Source organism: Schistocerca cancellata, chromosome 11, assembly GCF_023864275.1.
Source record: "Schistocerca cancellata isolate TAMUIC-IGC-003103 chromosome 11, iqSchCanc2.1, whole genome shotgun sequence".
NCBI lineage: Eukaryota > Metazoa > Arthropoda > Insecta > Orthoptera > Acrididae > Schistocerca > Schistocerca cancellata.
The window spans coordinates 62,024,932-62,043,732 of record NC_064636.1 but is presented as its reverse complement, the minus strand read 5'-3'; the positions used below and the strand labels follow the sequence as shown (position 1 = coordinate 62,043,732).

Genomic DNA, 18,801 nt, shown 5'->3' with positions numbered 1-18,801 from the left:
AAAGAAAATACTTACAATTTAAAACCTGCTTCCAAAATCTGTCTTATCATTATATAATCGTATCTGAAACCTTCCAGTGGCTCGAGGCCTCTTCCACGTATACAACCTTCTTTGTGATTCTTAAAGTGCTCTAGCTATGATCATATTCACCTACTACTTTTCCTTCTCTTCCTTTTCCTACAGTCGAATTCCAGTCCCAAATGACTATTAAAATTTCTGTCTCCCTTAATTATTCGAATAACTTTCCTCATTGTACACTTCAATTTCTTCATCTGGAAAGCTAGTTGGTGTATAAACATGTTCTACTGTGGTCGGTGGGACTTTGTGTCTATCTTAGCTACGATGTGTTCACTATTCTGTTCATAATACCTGCATTCCTATTTTCATATTCATTATTAACCCAACTCTTGCATTACCCCCATTTTCTAACTTAACATGAGTAATTAAGAGTTTTTACATTCCACACTCCGATCTGTAGAATGCAAGTTTTATTTCTCGTCAGTATTTCCCGCCTAGAGATCTGAATGGGTATCTATCTTACCTCCGGAATATTTTGCCTGAGAGGATGCTGTCGTAGTAGAGCTAAATGCTCTCGGGAAACCAAGTGTGTAGTATCCCATTGCTTTTAGGTGTTCACAGTACTAGCACAGCAAGGCTATTTTGGTTCGTGTTAAAAGGCCCTTCTTCAGGAACCTTGTTTGTCCGGCACCTTAAGATACCCCTCTTTTGTGATCGCAGGCAAGCAAGCCACCCCACAGATGGCAAGATCATTTGCATTTTTCCATTAATTTACATTAAAAGGTTTCACTGTCTTCCTTTCTTTACAGGAGAACGAGAAGGAAAAAGACCAAGAAAAGGAGAAAGAGAAAGGAGAAGAGGAGGCGGAGGGTGAAAAGGAGAAGGAGCAGAAACTAGTCGCTGCACGGAATGAAGCGAATGCGAAGGTGTCTGCAGCAGCACTCAAGGAGAAGAAGGAAGATGAGATCATAGAGAATATTCCACCCAAGCCTGTTCTGCCTGTGCCTAAGCAGATGTACAGAGAAGGTACATGATTCAGCAGTTACACACAGAAGTTTGTCGTGCTCAAACCACTGATGATCCTGTTTTCCAGAATTCACATTGATGATAAATACTGGAATTCCTCGTTGCTGAGGTTTGAGAGTTACCGTAGTAGCCCCCTCTCCACACACACACACACACACACACACACACACACACACACACACACACACAGGAAGAGGGAGATGTGACACATTTTGCACACACTTGTTCACGTATTTCATACGTATATGTAGCAAATCTCTCCCTGCAGTTACATCTGAACCCTCAGGGAACAGTCCTCTGCTGTTTTACCCCGTGCAACTTGAGAGAGGTCGTAACTATGGGATTCACCTATGTGGTGTAATCTTTGGCTGCAAAATGTGCTCGTAGAATTACTGGCTCATTCGGTCGATGCCTTGAGCAACACAATTTGCACTTCATACTATGGGTAGTAAAGGTTTCTTATTCCTGTAATATTGTTATACAAATAATGAATTACTTATGTATCAAATTTGATTGAAATTGCTTCAGGCACTCCTGAGGTGTGCTTGGCACAAATCAGCTCTACCCTCAGCCGTAATACTACTGGGACTGTGAATGTAACTTTTATTTATTTATTTATTTTTTTTCCCTCTCTATATGGCTAGTGATGTGTGTGTGCCAAGTTTGGCTGAAATTATTTCAGTTGTTTGACATTCCCAAAATGTCAGTCTTTCCACACCTACCGCCACGTCGTAGGGATAGCACATCATCAAGACTGTCATCTGTGAGCCTGCATCCCCAAAACTATGGTTATGATTATGATGATGATACATGTTATGAAATATTTGTACATGTTCTGTGTTCTTACCCCTAGAGGGATGGTGGAGGTGTGGTGGTACTAATTAAAAATCTATGGCGTGCCCCTAATACGACTTAATAATCAGACAAATGGTATAGGAATGCACAGAAGGTGAAAAATAATCATTTTTATGTATCAGATTTGGATGTCCTCCGTTACTTGTGTGCAGGTTTGAAACGTGACAGAATGAGGACTTAGTTTCTATGCTAGCTGTGACCTGAAATACGTAAAAAGGAGTACAGTTAACGGTAAATATGGGCAGAAATGTCTTCAGACCATAATTCACATTGTGAGGATCAGTGACAGGTGGATCTTCTGTACTGGTAATAAATAGCTAAAGGTTTACATACTATTTATGAAAAGAAGGAACACTGGACAGAATTTTGTTTGGCAGTTCACTATTGTACTAGATTTATCTTCAAATGACAGCCGACTAAAATTAAACTGAACTGTGCACATTACAATGACCACTTACTCATTATGTAAACTGCAGATCACTTCATAGAGCAGCTGTTAACAAAAGCCTTAGATAACTGAGCCGCCTTCGGAAGCAAGTGCAGCAAAAATTTATCTCTGGGTTTATAGTTTTGTTCATAGCCCTGTGTTCATAAAATTGAACATTATTTGTGACATTGGGAAACAATTATGTCTACTTGTGTCTCCACAAATAAATTACCTCGGGATGTGTGTTTTTTCTTATACAGGAATAGTGACCGGTTATACAAAAGCTTTTCTGTGATATGTTTCTTTAGTTACTGTGTGTATTTATCTAATTGCCAGATTAAGAGTGAATGTTACATTTATTATTCTAGATCAATGGAGCCCATTCAACCCTGACGGTAAAAAGAAATATGAGAGAGACTTCCTCATTAAGCTCAAAGATACAACAGAAGCAAAGAAGAAGCCGGAGATACGTCCTGATGTTTTGAACTTTGTACTGAAAGACAAAGTAAACAGGGTGAGTAACCTTCTAATGCTGTAAGTGCAGTTTACAGTTAAGCTCTTGGATGCAGAAGTGGCAATAATTTGTTTCTTCTCTCCCATTGCGCCACGAAAGGGATCAAAGGTTATCACCTTTTTGCAAAAGGATATTTCATTCATGGTATGCCAACTTTTATAGTCACCCTCTTTTTATTGAAAAGAAATGCAATTGTTTTTCTTAAGTTTTGTGTTGGCATGCTCTGAAATTCATTTGGCAAGTTGTTGTTTCTTTGAGTAAACGTGGTTTTTTTGTTTCAGTGTATGTGATTTTCTGTTCGTTTCTGCTTGTTATAAAGTTCACATAGTTTTGTAAGTGTTTCACATACTATAAAAAGTAAAGTGTATTCTATTTTTAATTTTTATTTGCAATTTTATTTTTTTCTGTGATGAAATAGATGTCATGCCAGACTGGAGTTTCTGACATACTTGTGATTGTGGAAAATTTCTGAAACTGTTTGTTAGATTGAGAGTAGGGCAGTATAGTGGTGCACTGGTGTAACGAGCTTTTCTTTCAGCAGCCAAGATTGCCGGATCTAAGCAGGGGCCCTCATGACAACTTCACACCAGCGTTCACAAAATCTCAGAGCTACCGAGGGGTACGTGTTACGGTGAATATTAGTTAACAATTTTTTTACTTTTTTGCTGGTGTGCCCTAATGATTAATACCAATGAAAGTAGTGGACTGACTGACTGTGAGGAAAAATTATCAATGAAGGGCTAAAAAAATCAGTTCCTGTAGTCGATAATTTCGCAATATCCTAGAGCTGAAGTTGTGAGGGAGAGAGATTGTAGAGTAAAATATATTCTTATTGTGGATATATAACCGTGTCTTTTAGTGCCTCTACCCCTTCCTTGCATATGTTAATTTGAAAGAAAATACAATTTGGGTGATCGATATCAACGAATAAGTTGAAAGTAATCAATCATTTATTATAATTTTTAGCTGTCTGTATCAGATTTTAATTATTTCTCCTGCAGTGAACACATGACAGTGCAATTACTGTAAAAATAGTTATTATCTTTTAGTGAGTGAATTTTTGAAACAATCTGGACACAAAGGTGTTTTCATTTGATACTAATATAGTGTGTTTGTTTTACAAATTTCATCATGACAGCAATTACTATGTTTTTTACATTGGTCAGCTTGGCCAATGGTTCCCTGCACAATAGCTTACTTCATCTGACCTTGAGTTTAACTTGGCCAGCCTCTTTACACTGCTTTCATCACGTGACCAGTTTTTATTTGTGCTCTCACTACATACACTTCGAATTCTAAGGAGGTCAAATTATGTCCTGTCGCGTGTATGAACCAGCAATTTGCTCCCTCCATGTTGAGAAAAGACGCACTCGCCGGTACGGACGTAGTTGCAGTGGTGGTGCGCATACAGTGCTAAACATTTGTCTGTTAGACCGACACAAATCACGTGAAATATAACGAGCAACAGCACATAGGTGAGAAATTTCAATAAATTCTTGTTCCAATGTTTTACAGTGCCTTCGGGCTCACTACCAACAGTCGCTGGAGTTACTACAGTTGAAAGTTACTCTGTCCTCCTTTACTTCTCAGGAAGTAAAACACTTTCAGCTGCTGTTAGACTATCTGTTAGATATGTTACTGTATATTTAAGAAGAAAGATGATGAGACTTACCAAACAAAAGCGCTGGCAGGTCGATAGACACACAAACAAACACAAACATACACACAAAATCTAGCTTTCGCAACCAACGGTTGCCTCGTCAGGAAAGAGGGAAGGAGAAGGAAAGACAAAAGGATATGGGTTTTAAGGGAGAGGGTAAGGAGTCATTCCAATCCCGGGAGCGGAAAGACTTACCTTAGGGGGAAAAAAGGACAGGTATACACTCGCGCACACACACACATATCCATCCATACATACAAGACACAAGCAGACGTGGAATGTTTCCCTCTATTATATTCATAGATATGTTACTGTGGCATACATTGTACATTTCTTCAGTTCCTGGGGCAGAGGCACAATAGTGAACAAATTATCGAGAAACACTGTGATTTTTGTATTGTGTATAATCACAGTCTGAGGACGCCACCTGCGTGCGAACGGATCGCTTTCGCTTTCTCTTCTGACTCGCAATGTGCACATGTTGTGAGCTACCTGCACACATCCGTACCTTGATGACCCGCGCTTAAAATTTCTTCAACCTCTGAAAGGTATATATTGCTTGTCAACAGACTTCTTCCTCTTAGTCGACTGTAGAAATCGTCTGAAGTGAATTTAAAACTGGGCTAATCTAGCAGTCAGATTGGTATTGACCAGTCCCTGTGCGCTATTACCAGTAAAGTGAAGAAAACTCGTGATTATTTCAAATTGATCGGCTGTCGTGCTATTCGCGATTGGATATGTCCTTAGTGCAGCATTGCAGTGTTGGCAAACCAATAGGTCGTAATCCTGAGTTATTTGATGTAATGCAGATTCGTGCCTGGGAACCTCGGCTGTGGAATAGTTATTGTGCCACAGCTACACAGGGTTTCCTTCACATTTTGTGTCTCATAAAGATAAGTTCTGTAAACAGTGGTTTCCAGCAAATAGATCAGAGAGAGAGAAATGTTTTCAGGTGCTTTTTGATATATTTTTACTCCATGCTCAGCTAAGAATGAGGGCAGACGTGTCAGAATCACTTTCTGCCACCCTCCGTGTACTATTCACTTCACTCACTTCTTCTGGACAGGTGTACTGAACACTAAGCATGGGAGAATGACTGGATCCTCTGCCTCAGCTTCAGTTTCTTCTGTGCTGTTACCTGTTTCTGAGATAACATTCTTAACTTGTCACAGCACAACCTCCCAGTCCCCATCTGCTTCAATGTTGTCAGTCAGAGAAAATACTGACTCCTCCGGTAGGTCTTGTAGTACGTCCCGAAGCAGAGATAAATGCTGACTAGAGACTTTCACAAGTTACCATAGTTGTGGGTATGTTTTTCTTACCACTTTAAAACATCTTAGTGGACAATGTGCAAGATATTTTTTCTAATGTGCCGCCTTGTCAACACATACCTGTTCTCGTATCGGTGATAGCCTCACCGGCCATTAGATAGCACCCTCCGTAGCTAATGTCCACCCCAGTGGAATGGATGTGGCACAGGTCTCGAAAGGGGCAGGGGTGTACAAAACGAAAAATTTGTAGTCAACACGAAGTATGGTCTCCTTTGGGATAGATGTGACACTTTCATGCCTATGCTCCAATTAAGTTTCTCTTCACAATCATTTTTGATGTGCTAACTGTCCAAAAAGTTTGATCAAACAAAATGCTCCACCTTCTTCCAGAAGCTACCTGCAGTGGCGATAACACCTGCTGTTGTACATATAGTAAAGTATGTGTACGTCAATGTAAGAAGTAAACATTTTTGTGCATGTCCCTTCACGCTGATCAGTGTACATCTGTCACCTGTTTTTATAATAAATTACAGGCATGCTACGTGTAAGCATTCATAGTTCATCATGTGTAACACAGCATTGGTAGTTTCAAAATTGAAGATAATCTTCAGATTTACTGTAAAACAGGGCGTATAGGGATAGCTTTTGAAATAATTTCCTAATACCTCGTTTAAATTTTGGTATTTATATCGTATAAATCACATGGACCTATTGTGTAGTTAATCATATGCCTTTTTTTTTTAACTCACTACAAAATTAATTTTGTATCACTGTCACTATTCAGCCCAGGATACAGGTCAGTAAGGACACACACATTTCAGTGTTCTTTTGGGGTCAATAGGGAAATGAATTGGGTGTTTAAAAACCACACATTTATGAATGAAACATTTCAGTCCAGCCAATAAAAATGACAGAAAACATTAAAACCTTAACATGTTATAAAATGCATACTTTGTGTTATATGTGAATCGTGACGCCATCTGTGGCACTCGGGGTTCTGAAGAACTGCTACACCATCTGTGAGCTCTCTCCGTCCCTGTGCGCTCAAAGCCGAATTATGCATTTTAGTATGCTTTACGAAATTCTGATGCTTTTTGAGTATCCTCTGATGTTCTAGTTTCTTTTATGCCATAATGTACACTCTTTTAGTGCTTTATACATATGAACATGTAGGCTTCCTACACCACAGCAGCTGCGCACATGCGATAATGCTTGTTTTCTGGCACTCTCTGGAAATTGCTAATTCGAACCTATTTCTAACTGACTGGGGATAGTACTGCGAAAGGTGGTTCGAAAAGCGTTACTTAAAAAGTAAATTTCTTTTTACGCAAAACGAATTACGTTGTGTGAAAGAGTGGGATGAATTTCTTAAATCACAGTGTCTTCCATGCTGCATGTTTATTCTCTCGCTGTTCGGTACCTGTTTCTTGTAATACCTCGACATTGTCATGTAGGTCTAACCTACAAAGATGTAAATTAACGTAGGCCGCAGAATAACACAGGGTGACACTGTTGAGATGGGCTTTATTAATCAATTTCAGGTTATTGTGGTCAGCTTAATATGAAAATCGTATTTTTGTTGAGTTGACACTACTTTTTTTATACAAAGACAATCAATTTACACTGGAAAAGAAAATGATTTTGTATGGGTGTTTCCAGTGGTTTTGATAGTGTCTCTGCAAGTTCCCGCAGTAGTCTGCCATCATATGGCGATCCCAAAAGCTTTGATGTGTTCCCTCCATAATCTTGATGTACTGGTTCAACTGTTCGCCTTGTTCTTCATTGTAATTGCCCAAGTTGTCAAGAACTTGATCTAAATAGCTGTGCACAAGAAGGCAATGTGAAACTCATTAGCTCCTAGTTTTTGGAAAATTGTCAACTATTTTGCAATATTCTTCAGCTTTGTGGTTCCCCAAAAAATTTTGACAACTGCTATAAAGTTTGTCCATGTTTCAGATTCAACTTGCCACGAGTTTAATTTTTCTCATGGCTGTCCCATAGACTAGGAAACATTTTCTTTGCCAACCCAATAAAAATTTCACCAGTTTTGTAAATCTACCGACACTGACGACTGATGATGAAACAAAATTGTCTAAAATAAGTGTAATGTTTCGATATTCTTCCTTAGGAGTACTTGAATGATCTATTTCCATTATTATGCAGTAAGACACATGTAAAACTTTCTTGAGCTATCTATTAAAAATTGCCAGTCACTATAGTATATAATGTCATTTGTCTTGTTAAAATATGGAAGAATGTTGGCTCTCTAGTTAAATAGAATGTTACACACCAGGCTGACAGCAACATTTTTCTTTTAGTCTCTCTGCAAGAAGCTCAGCTGATTTCCTAGATAAATCTAAATCTTGAGTCAAGCACAGCATTCTTTGAATTAACTTTCAGTATCAAGTGCTGTTTATTCTAGTCTTTATAGACGATGATCGGTTTCATTCTGTAATGACCATCCTCAGATCTATTTTACAGCATGTCCTAAAGTGGTACGGCCATAATGGCATCGTCACATAGATCTAAAGTAAGGTGTCGAATAGGCCACATCATCCACATAGTGATTATTGCAACTGGCTGCAGTTCTATATCCTTAACACACAAAGATTTTTATTACTTCCACAAAACTTGTAATCAGTGTACAAAAGCAGACATTTGATTACAACAATATATTTCAAAAATTCATTTGGGTTTCTTTGCGTGGCAGTTTGTTCAACCCTTGTTGCCTTCAGGAGGTGCAACCAATAATGCTGACTAATTCCAATGCTGTAGTTCTGAATTTGGGAAGGGAAGGTTGCTTGGTTGGGCCCAGGTTATAGTGGGAGGGATAATGAGGATTGGTCACTCAAAACTGAGCCTCACTTGTTAAAGGGACAAACTTGCATAAATTACGCAGAGTTGTGAAATACATTGCTAAGAAGTGCCACTTTCTCTTAAAATGCAATGGAAATTACAGTTGACAGAAAATATTGTTTGAAAATAATGTGGTAGGAATTAAATAACAGTAGTAAGAACAAGATACGGGAACAGCATGTTTGAAATCGGAAAAATATGTAGGAAGGGAACTGCTGGTTTCTGGGACTCTGCTGCAGTGGGAGGAGATCAAAGTAACCTGCTACGCACTAGATTTATTGGAATTCATGTAACAGCAGTGGCCTTCCAGTTTTGAATTTACTTTTAAACTACCTGTGTTGCTCAGTCAACAACAGGTGATTTGATTCATACAACTGGTAGATTCCAAGTCAGCTAAAATATAAAGCTAATACAAGTGTTGCCAAATAAAAAATTTCATTGAGTCTGTGGTTGGTATACCGTGGCACAAGTGTGTGTTCAGGTCATTTCTGGCAGTCCTGTAACTGTTGAAAGGAAATCCATAGATGTGATCAGTGCATTTCCTTTGACCTGTAGGTCGCATATAATGGGCTTGCCAGTGGTCCTGTTGCCACATACATTGCAAAGTTTTGTTTTGAATGCTATTATTTTTTTTAGTTTTTAAATAGTCCTGATTGATGTAGGAGCCATGCAGTAATTAAGTTCTGTAAGTGAAATGAAAGCAAAATTAGAATATTCATCCTTCCAGGTTACTTATTATTACTTTGACACTGTATAATAAAGTAATGAAGTGTTATTTTCAATGTAAGCGTCCGCTACTGATAGAGGCAATGTGGTATTTGTTTCAGCAACCGGTAACAAAGCGTGGAAGCCAACAGGGCAAGGCGAAGAGTGGGGCGAAGCCGCCCATTATCCAATACTCGATTAAGACGGAGGTGAAACTGCGAGAGACGGAGAATGCGTGGAAGCCGGCGCGGATGCGTGGCAGCCAAGCAGAGCAGGACAAGACTGCGGTTAGTTGTTGTTGTGGCTGTGGGTCCTGCATGTGGTCCATTCACTATTTACTGTGTGATCTGTGGCGATAGTTAGAAGAATCGAGTCTCCATTTCGTGCAGTTAGTTGGGAATTTAAATATGGAAGTTCTTAAAAATGTTTCCACTGCAAGGATTACTATACCGTCGCCCGTGTCGGTTGAATAAAATGATAGGTGGGGGATAGTTGTTAGACATACAAGATGAATAAAAGCCTTTCAAACTTTGGAATGATCAGATCTATTGAGGTAACTTACAGGCTAAGTAGATGTCATTTTCTAGCAGACGACTTAGTTTCACGTAAGCCTCAAGTGTCACTTTGTTTCTATGTGACTACTGTTTGTGATGTAAGCAATTTCTTCCCATGTTCACTGCAGCAAATTTGATATAACTTGTGCCAAGACAGTGTCGATACGATTCTTCGCCGAGAGTGAATTGTATGCCTGTGTGGAGGTTCTTTAGCAATGTATTCTGTGTGAAATTTACACCAAACAGTTGTTGCAAGAGTTGGTTTTTTGAAAATCCAAACCAAAATGCCCAGCTAGCACGTTCCACATCAGTGAAAGTAACTGTGCACTGCACCGGCACTCCACTATGTGAATCAAACTTGTGGTCATTTGCTACTTTGTGACACATCTACAGATTCTGTAAGTTCTCTCTACAAGTTTCTATATTGTTCCAAAGTTGTGCTCTCTGACTCGCCTTTGTTCTTGTGACATCTGTAAAAGTCTTCTGCAGTCAACTTACAGTGTTATTACTTGACCTGATGGAAAGAATATAATTACGTATAACTGGAGCAGAGTAAATAAGGGATTAAAATGCAATTCTGAAATGAAAGTAAACAGAATACTTCGCCTACATAGTGTGTAAATAATATTGTACAGAAATATTATTAGTTTACCAGTGCTTCACATGTAATGTGGGTAGAGTGATATTTGAGTTGTATTTCAGGATCTATACAAAAAGGTCCGTGGTGTACTGAACAAACTGACGCCCCAGAAGTTCCACACATTGGTGCAACAAGTACAGGCCCTGCCAATTGACAACAGTGAACGGCTGCACGGTGTCATCGATCTGGTGTTCGAGAAGGTGAGTACACCAGTTAAAAACCACATGATGGAATATTTATTTTGGCTGTGAAGTCAGTTTTCAATCTCCTAACCCCCCAAAGCTACATGATGTTTCCCGAGTTGGCATTGACAAGTTAACCCGTGTCATTGCTTTACATTCTCTCTCCCTCCTGCATGCTCCACAAGCACCAAAATGTAATGTAATCCTTACAGACACTTAACTGTCAAGTTAAAGCCATGCCGTGTTTTATGAAGGATATTATGTCACTGCTAAAACAATGTGCAGCTGTAGTGAATTTATCCCTCTCACTGTCATTAAAGTGCATGGAAAAGTATCAAATTCTTCCAAAGAAATTGCCCTGTCTTACATAAAGGTAAGGGCTATTTTCAGACAGAAAATTGGGTCCTTCTTTATTACGTGGGTAAAGCAGAGCCATGATGACAGCTGTATGTCATGCCAGACTGGAGTTTCTGAGCTACCCAACTGATTGCATACAGATTCTGAGCTGCTGTAGGTACTTAATGCTTGTATGAGGAAGAGGGTTAGAAGGTACAGAGATGTCTGAAGCTATTAAACAAGTATACTAGGTTAGGTTAAGTGGTTAGATGCCAGTATAGAAAATGCAGTATTAAGGGTTCTTTAAAAGTTTCTAGGGTGGGTGGCACTAATACCTTAATTGTGGTTGTAGTATGGGTGTAAACGTAGATTTAGGGTCGTAAATTTGCTTCACAGTCTGAAGCGAGAGAACTGATAACTAGCCTAGACTGTTGTTACCATTTGTAATGTTAACTACACCAGTTTTTAAGCCAGCCAGTTGAATCCTAGAATGTGGTCACCTATTTTCTTGTTGTACTTTTCCAAGCTTCAGAAATTAGTTTGTCTGATATTGTACAAGTAAAGGTATGTAGCTAATAGTTCTTGTACATCAGTAAGTCAGAATTTATACCTAAAATTTCACTTGCACCAAACTACAAAGCTAGTTCTTTAATTATTTAGAAATTGAAAAACAATATGAAATTACCATTGTTGTGCCATAATTTTCAGTGAGGTTCAAAAGTTACTTTGAATTAGGACTTCGTGCTTATTTGAGACAATTCCATAATGGGAAAAATTGGAATGGTTGAAAAAGTGCGTATAACATTGCAAGCTGTCCTATTTTCTTATGTTGGCATTGATAGGATGCCTGTTTCCTCTCATAGCACATAATTCTTCTGTAACAATTGAGTATGGATGTGATCTGTGCAGTGTGTGCCATTTGAGAAGTAGGCTTTCACCTTCTATCAGTATTTTGGCAACTTGTTAAAACTCTCAGGAACTTGAATAACTGGATTTTAGGAATCGGCTGTAAGAACTAATCTTTACTTGTTTGTCATAGTAGCTATCACTGGAGACCTATCAACAAACTTGCTTACGCAAGTACCTCTGTGTAATTACTTGACCTATTTAAGCTTGTCATTTGATTGTAAAAGTACATTGTGTATTCCATTTTTTGGTGGCATTGTTTCTGTGGTTGCTATGATAAGGAATGAAAAATAATTTGTACATGTGATGGCTAAAATGCAGTTCTCAAATTTTACCTTTTGGTTGGCTCTACAGGAAATGACGGGGCAAAAATTTTTGATTTGTTAATGGTTCATAGTTCAGGATACTTTACTATTCTCAGGTATTTTGAATTTTTTTAAACCTCAGTGTGGGAAGGAAATGATCTAGATTATTGCAAGCTCCACAGCTGATAGACTAATACTGATTGATGAGAACCAGCACAGCTATGTCGGTAAACTCTTATAACATTAGGAAAAAGATAGCTATTTGCCATAAAGGTGGCAGGTTGACTTGAGACAGGCAGAACGAAAAGACTGTTGAACATTTAGCTTTTGGCTGACGCCTTCTTCGGAAAAGAAGCATTATACATTTATACAAGCAAGCACACCTGAACCCAATTGCAATTTCCAGCAGCTCGGACTGAAATGGCTTAGTCTCAAGCTGCTGGAGATTGAGGTCTTGTGTATGTGAGGTAGGCTTGCTTGCATGAATGTTAGTGTTTTTTCTTTTCTGAAGATTGCCTTGGCTGGAAGCTGAAAGTGTAAATAGTCCTTTGTTGTCTGTCTGCCTAATTAAACACGTCACCTTTATGGTGAGCAGCAGTCCATCCTTTGCTAATGTTGCTGCAGTTCCAGCCTGGAATCCCCACTGCTCAGTAAATACTTGGTCAATTAGTTTCATTTATTAGATCACGTTACAGAATTGTCGTCACCGTAATTTAAGAAGTCTAGCTGTGCTGTGTAATAGTAAGGTGAAATCTAGAAATGGCTATCTTTTAAACATTGTCAGGGTGTTGACAAAATGTTCACATTAGTGATTTCCATATTTTTGCCACTAATGTTACAGAAAAGACTGCTAGTGACACAAATTCATGTGGATTGTGCTATGTTGTTTCTCGTTTATTGCTGATATTAACAAAGAAACGGATGTTACCTCTTTATTTTGCTAGGGTACTCAATATAGAATTATTTATCCAATTTTCCCATTGCAGTTACATTACTTTGGAAGAAAGACTTCAATTATTCACTCTGTGTTAAATTGTTTTCTTAGCAAAAAAATGTCGTTTGTTGTACATAATGTGCATTACAAATGTAGATGTTTACATCTACATACACACACACACACACACACACACACACACACACACACATACTCCACCAAGTGTTGGGGAGGACCTTGTACCACTACTAGGTGGTCAGTATGACTGCCGAGGCAAAATGGATGTTGGTGGGAGTAGGACTGTTCTTTAGTCAGCTTCGAGGATTGTTTTTTCTACTTGTCTGCATTTACTTAAACTTTTCTACGTTGAGAGCTAGCTATCATTAATTACAAAAATTAGAAATATTGTCTGATCTTGTATCATCCTACAGTCACTCAATGACACCCTGCTGTGCACCACAGCAGCAGTGTCACAAACAGCTGCAGATCGGTGCTCACCCGGTCATTCGGATTAGTCACGTATATGGTGAATAAGAGCAGTCATAGCACTTTACTGGGGCGCTCCTGACAGTATCCTTGTCTCTGAACACTCACCATAAAGGATGACGTACTAGGTTCTGTTGCTTAAGAAGTCTTGGAGCCATTCCAATATCTGGAACATATGCTGTATGCTTGTATCTTCTTTTAGTCTGTATTTGGGTACTGTGTTTAATGCTTTTCGGAAATGTAGGAATATGGACACTGCTTGTTGCCCTTCATCCAAGGTTTGCAGTTTCACATGAGAATAAGGCAAACTATCACATGAGCAATGCTTTGTAAACTGCTTATTTACAGACAGCTTCTCTTCTGTCTTGAGAAAATTTCTTATATTCAAATTGATAATATGTTCCAATATTCTGCAGTATATCAAACTGAACGGTATTTGTATTAATTTTGCAGGTTTGTTCTTACATACAGGAATTACTTGTGCATTTCCCAACTGCTTGGGACTTCATGCTAGGCGAGAGGTACACGATAAATGCAGCCTAAGAATGGGGCAATTGTAGGAAACACACTGCCTATTGAAACATAATTGAATTGTTTTAAAGTGGCATTCCAGGAAACTTGGAAAGATCGAGAGAGTTGAACTGATTGTTTGATAGGAAGAAATTTACTGAGTCACTGTGTTAAAAGTTACTAAGATTCTGTTTCAGACACACAGTTGTGGAGCTGCTTAAGCCAAGTTACAGAAGGGATAGAATTGTTAAAATATTTGTCACTCAGTCACAGCTACCTCAAGAAATCTTGCCAGTCTAAGAAGTCTTGGGTATTGTCTGTAGATTCTTGGCTGCTACGTCTGTTTCCTCTGTGTAAGATGAGTGTGCAGAGAAATATAATGTACACACAAGAATTTTTCCTCTTGGATGTTAATTCATCATTAACACAATTGCAGTGTTACATTTTTAATTTTTTTTAGAAATGTTATATATGGATTCATATGTGGAGAAAAATCCATTAATATTGCATTCCGTTGGTTTTAAAGCGTGTCTCTGCTAGGATTTCTCATTTGCTCTAGGTAAACACTCAATGATAGACCTGTGTGACAGGCTACAGTGGCAATGGAATTGCTGAGGGTTGGAGAAAGTTGGTTTCTCATAGAATATTTAAAAATTTATGAAAGTGTTATGAATACCAAGAAGTATTAATTCTTTCAGGATTTCATGGTTTATTTGTCCATAATAACTTAACAGTTGTGGACATTGTCTGTTTACAAACACAAGAACATTAAAAGGAAGTGTAGAAGTAAAGTTAAATTATACACAATAACATTATAAATCTTTGATGGAGTACAGATGTGTATCAATTAATAGTTGATTTAATTTTGTCTTAAGTATGGTGCCTTTTAATAATTTTATACTATTTGGCAATTTGTTATAAAAATGTCTTCCCGCTCAAAATGGACTACGATCTGTTGGTAAACCTTCCTGTTCCTTGTATTACAATTATGGATTTCGCTATTGATTACACTATGCTCCTTTTGTTTATAAAAAACTGTATAGTTCTGAGAACATACAATGAATACACTGTTAGTATGTTATACTTAATGAAATATTCGTTACAGGACTGTCACTTACTAATACTAGATATTCTTCTAATTGCTCTTTACTGTGCTCTAAAAGCCCTATCCATGTATACCATTGCTCCCCACCCCCACCCCAAATCTCTATTCCATATTGCAGGTGGAAGTGTACAATTCCGAAATAGATTTGTCTGATAACAGGTTGTGCTATTATGCTAGAAAGGAGTTTTAGCAGCTAGGCGTTACAGGAGATATGTTTACACATATAGCTGATTTGCTCCTTCCAGCTAAGATGTTCGTCTCCTATAATACCCTGGAATTTATCAATGTTTCAACTGATAGCTCTGGTTCTGTATCCACCTGTCTTGATTTATAATTTAGCAGAAACTCCATCAGAATGGTCTTGTCCTTATTGCCAATTTGTTTTTAGTGGGATATTCTGTTATGGGGCTAATGTTATCTGCATTATTTTGCATTGCTAACTGTTTCATTGAGCCACAACGCATGGAGGAGGTATCGTCAGCATAATTTAGTAGGTTTGAATTTTGTTGAATTAGTGTATCATTGATGTACACAATAAACAAAAAAGTCTGATAATGCTTCCCTTAGGGACTCCACAGTTTGGAATTTTATAAGGTGATTTTACTGTTTGTCTCCCAGTTGTATGATACAGCTTTACACACTGTCATGTCAGCAAGGTGGAATCCTAACAGATCTAATGCTGCTCCTCTGACTCCATAAGTTTAAAATTTATGTAAAAGATCAGAAGGATTTGCAGAATCAAAAGCCTTGGATAAATCTAAAAAGGTGCCAATAGATATGTTTCCTTCATCGGGTTTATTCAATACCACATGCAAAAATGGACCTAAGCTGTTAATGTAGACCAGCCTTCCTGAAACCATGCTGACAGTTTTTTTAATACATTACACTTGATGTCATCCCAGCCACTGGATGTATTTACTTTAAGTTGGAAATGGTTTTCAGGATTTCCAATTCAGTAACACCTCAGGAAGAATGAATTACTGACACCACTTGGTGGGTCGTTCACATCCTCCCTACTCACCTTACTAAACTGGTCTGTGAATCTTCACTTCACTTGGGTCACTCAGTAATTTTTCATTGTGACTTGTTATTGCACACTGCATTCTCTCTCCCTCCACTTTCCTTATTTACTACACTCCACACAGTTTTCATAACATTACTAGGTTGCCTCATCTGTTCAGCATACATATGTGCTTTTTAGTGTCTTAAGTGCTTCCCTGTAGGTTTTTCTACAGGCTTTGTCTTTAGATTGGAAGCACTGCAGTTTGGTGTCGTGATAAAGAATGTATTAAGTTCTTCATATCTTCCTTTAATTTTATCGTGTTGGGGGGAAGTTTAAGATTCCTGGAACTGTCAGTTTTCTTTAGTATTTTGACCACTGTGCACATTTGATTGAGGCAATGGGTTAATGTTGGATAAAATTTGTCCCATTTTTCATCGATATCTTGTATTTAGCATAGGCCTACCTGATGCCATTTTGTGTGTGCCACGATTTCCTTTAATGTAAGATAGTCATGGTTTCTTTAATGGGTAATTAGGTCCCCATCAGATACTGTTCCTTTGTCTGTAAGAAGCTATAGGACTAATGCCGTATGATTTGAAACGTGATACTCAACGGTTCCAACTAAAAGATCTACCTTTCTTAAGTTGGTAACAACATGGTCATTACATGTCTGAGAATCACATGTAATTCTGGTTGGTGTTGAATTCATATGGATGTAATTATACGACTGTTAATATATCAATAAATTGAAGATAATTTTATACTATTGGCTAAGGAGTCTGCCCACATCCCCTACTATTATACAGGGTTATTACAAATGATTGAAGCGATTTCACAGCTCTACAATAACTTTATTATTTGAGATATTTTCAAAATACTTTGCACACACATACAAAAACTCAAAAACTTCTTTTAGGCATTCACAAATGCTCGATATGTGCCCCTTCAGTGATTCAGCAGCCATCAAGCTGATAATAAAGTTTCTCCCACACTCTGCGCAGCATGTCCCCATTAGTGAGTTCGAAAGCATCGTTGATGCGAGCTGGCAGTTCTGGCACGTTTCTTGGTAGAGGAGGTTTAAACACTGAATCTTTCACATAACCCCACAGAAAGAAATCGCATGGGGTTAAGTCGGGAGAGCGTGGAGGCCATGACATGAATTGCTGATCATGATCTCCACTACGACCGATCCATCGGTTTTCCAATCTCCTGTTTAAGAAATGCCGAACATCATGATGGAAGTGCGGTGGAGCACCATCCTGTTGAAAGATGAAGTCGGCGCTGTCGGTCTCCAGTTGTGGCATGAGCCAATTTTCCGTGGGCTACGCGTGAAACTTTCCTGCACGCGTTCAACCGTTTCTTCGCTCACTGGAGGCCGACCCGTTGATATCCCCTTACAGAGGCATCCAGAAGCTTTAAACCGCGCATACCATCGCCGAATGGAGTTAGCAGTTGGTGGATCTTTGTTGAACTTTGTCCTGAAGTGTCGTTGCACTGTTATGACTGACTTGATGTGAGTGCATTTCAAGCACGACATACGCTTTCTCGGCTCCTGTCGCCATTTTGTCTCACTGCGCTCTCGAGCGCTCTGACAGCAGAAACCTGAAGTGCGGCTTCAGCCGAACAAGTTTGAGTTTTTCTACGTATCTGTAGTGTATCGTGACCATATGTCAATGAATGGAGCTACAGTGAATTTATGAAATCGCTTCAATCATTTGTAATAGCCCTGTAGTTTGTTTTTTTATGAGGCGAGAGTTTAACAAGTTCCTCTAAATCACAGAAAAATTCTTCCATGTTACTGTAAGGTGGTCTGTATAGTCAATCTATTTCGAAGGTTTCTTTTTATTGCAGCTATTTCAAAAACCATCTCACATGCGAGTTGAATAAGATCATATCTTGTTGTTGTTGTGGTCTTCAGTCCCGAGACTGGTTTGATGCAGCTCTCCATGCTACTCTATCCTGTGCAAGCTTCTTCATCTCCCAGTATCTACTGCAACCTACATCCTTCTGAATCTGCTTAGTGTATTCATCTCTTGGTCTCCCTCTACGATTTTTACCCTCCACACTGCCCTCCAATGCTAAATTTGTGATCCCTTGATGCCTCAAAACATGTCCTACCAACCGATCCCTTCTTCTAGTAAAGTTGTGCCACAAACTTCTCTTCTCCCCAATCCTATTCAATACCTCCTCATTAGTTACGTGATCTACCCACCTTATCTTCAGCATTCTTCTGTAGCACCACATTTCGAAAGCTTCTATTCTCTTCTTGTCCAAACTAGTTATCGTCCATGTTTCACTTCCATACATGGCTACACTCCATACAAATACTTTCAGATAAGACTTCCTGACACTTAAATCTATACTCGATGTCAACAAATTCCTCTTCTTGAGAAACGCTTTCCTTGCCATTGCCAGTCTACATTTTATATCCTCTCTACTTCGACCATCATCGGTTATTTTACTCCCTAAATAGCAAAACTCCTTTACTACTTTTAAGTGTCTCATTTC

General features: G+C 38.6%; 1 protein-coding gene across 14 annotated transcripts in view; it reads left to right on the top strand.

The window, feature by feature from the left end:
- The window catches only part of LOC126108459 (eukaryotic translation initiation factor 4 gamma 1-like), a 647,729-nt gene that overhangs the window by 586,367 nt on the left and 42,561 nt on the right, over positions 1-18,801 (top strand). For 11 of the 14 annotated variants that reach the window (XM_049913677.1, XM_049913682.1, XM_049913688.1 and 8 more), the window contains 5 exons: positions 828-1,044; positions 2,695-2,840; positions 3,379-3,471; positions 9,455-9,619; positions 10,589-10,726. In XM_049913677.1, the coding sequence (XP_049769634.1) occupies positions 828-1,044; positions 2,695-2,840; positions 3,379-3,471; positions 9,455-9,619; positions 10,589-10,726 (759 nt within the window). The remainder of the gene's footprint in view (positions 1-827; positions 1,045-2,694; positions 2,841-3,378; positions 3,472-9,454; positions 9,620-10,588; positions 10,727-18,801) is intronic. The other 3 variants (XM_049913678.1, XM_049913679.1, XM_049913681.1) reach the window with 3 other exon arrangements.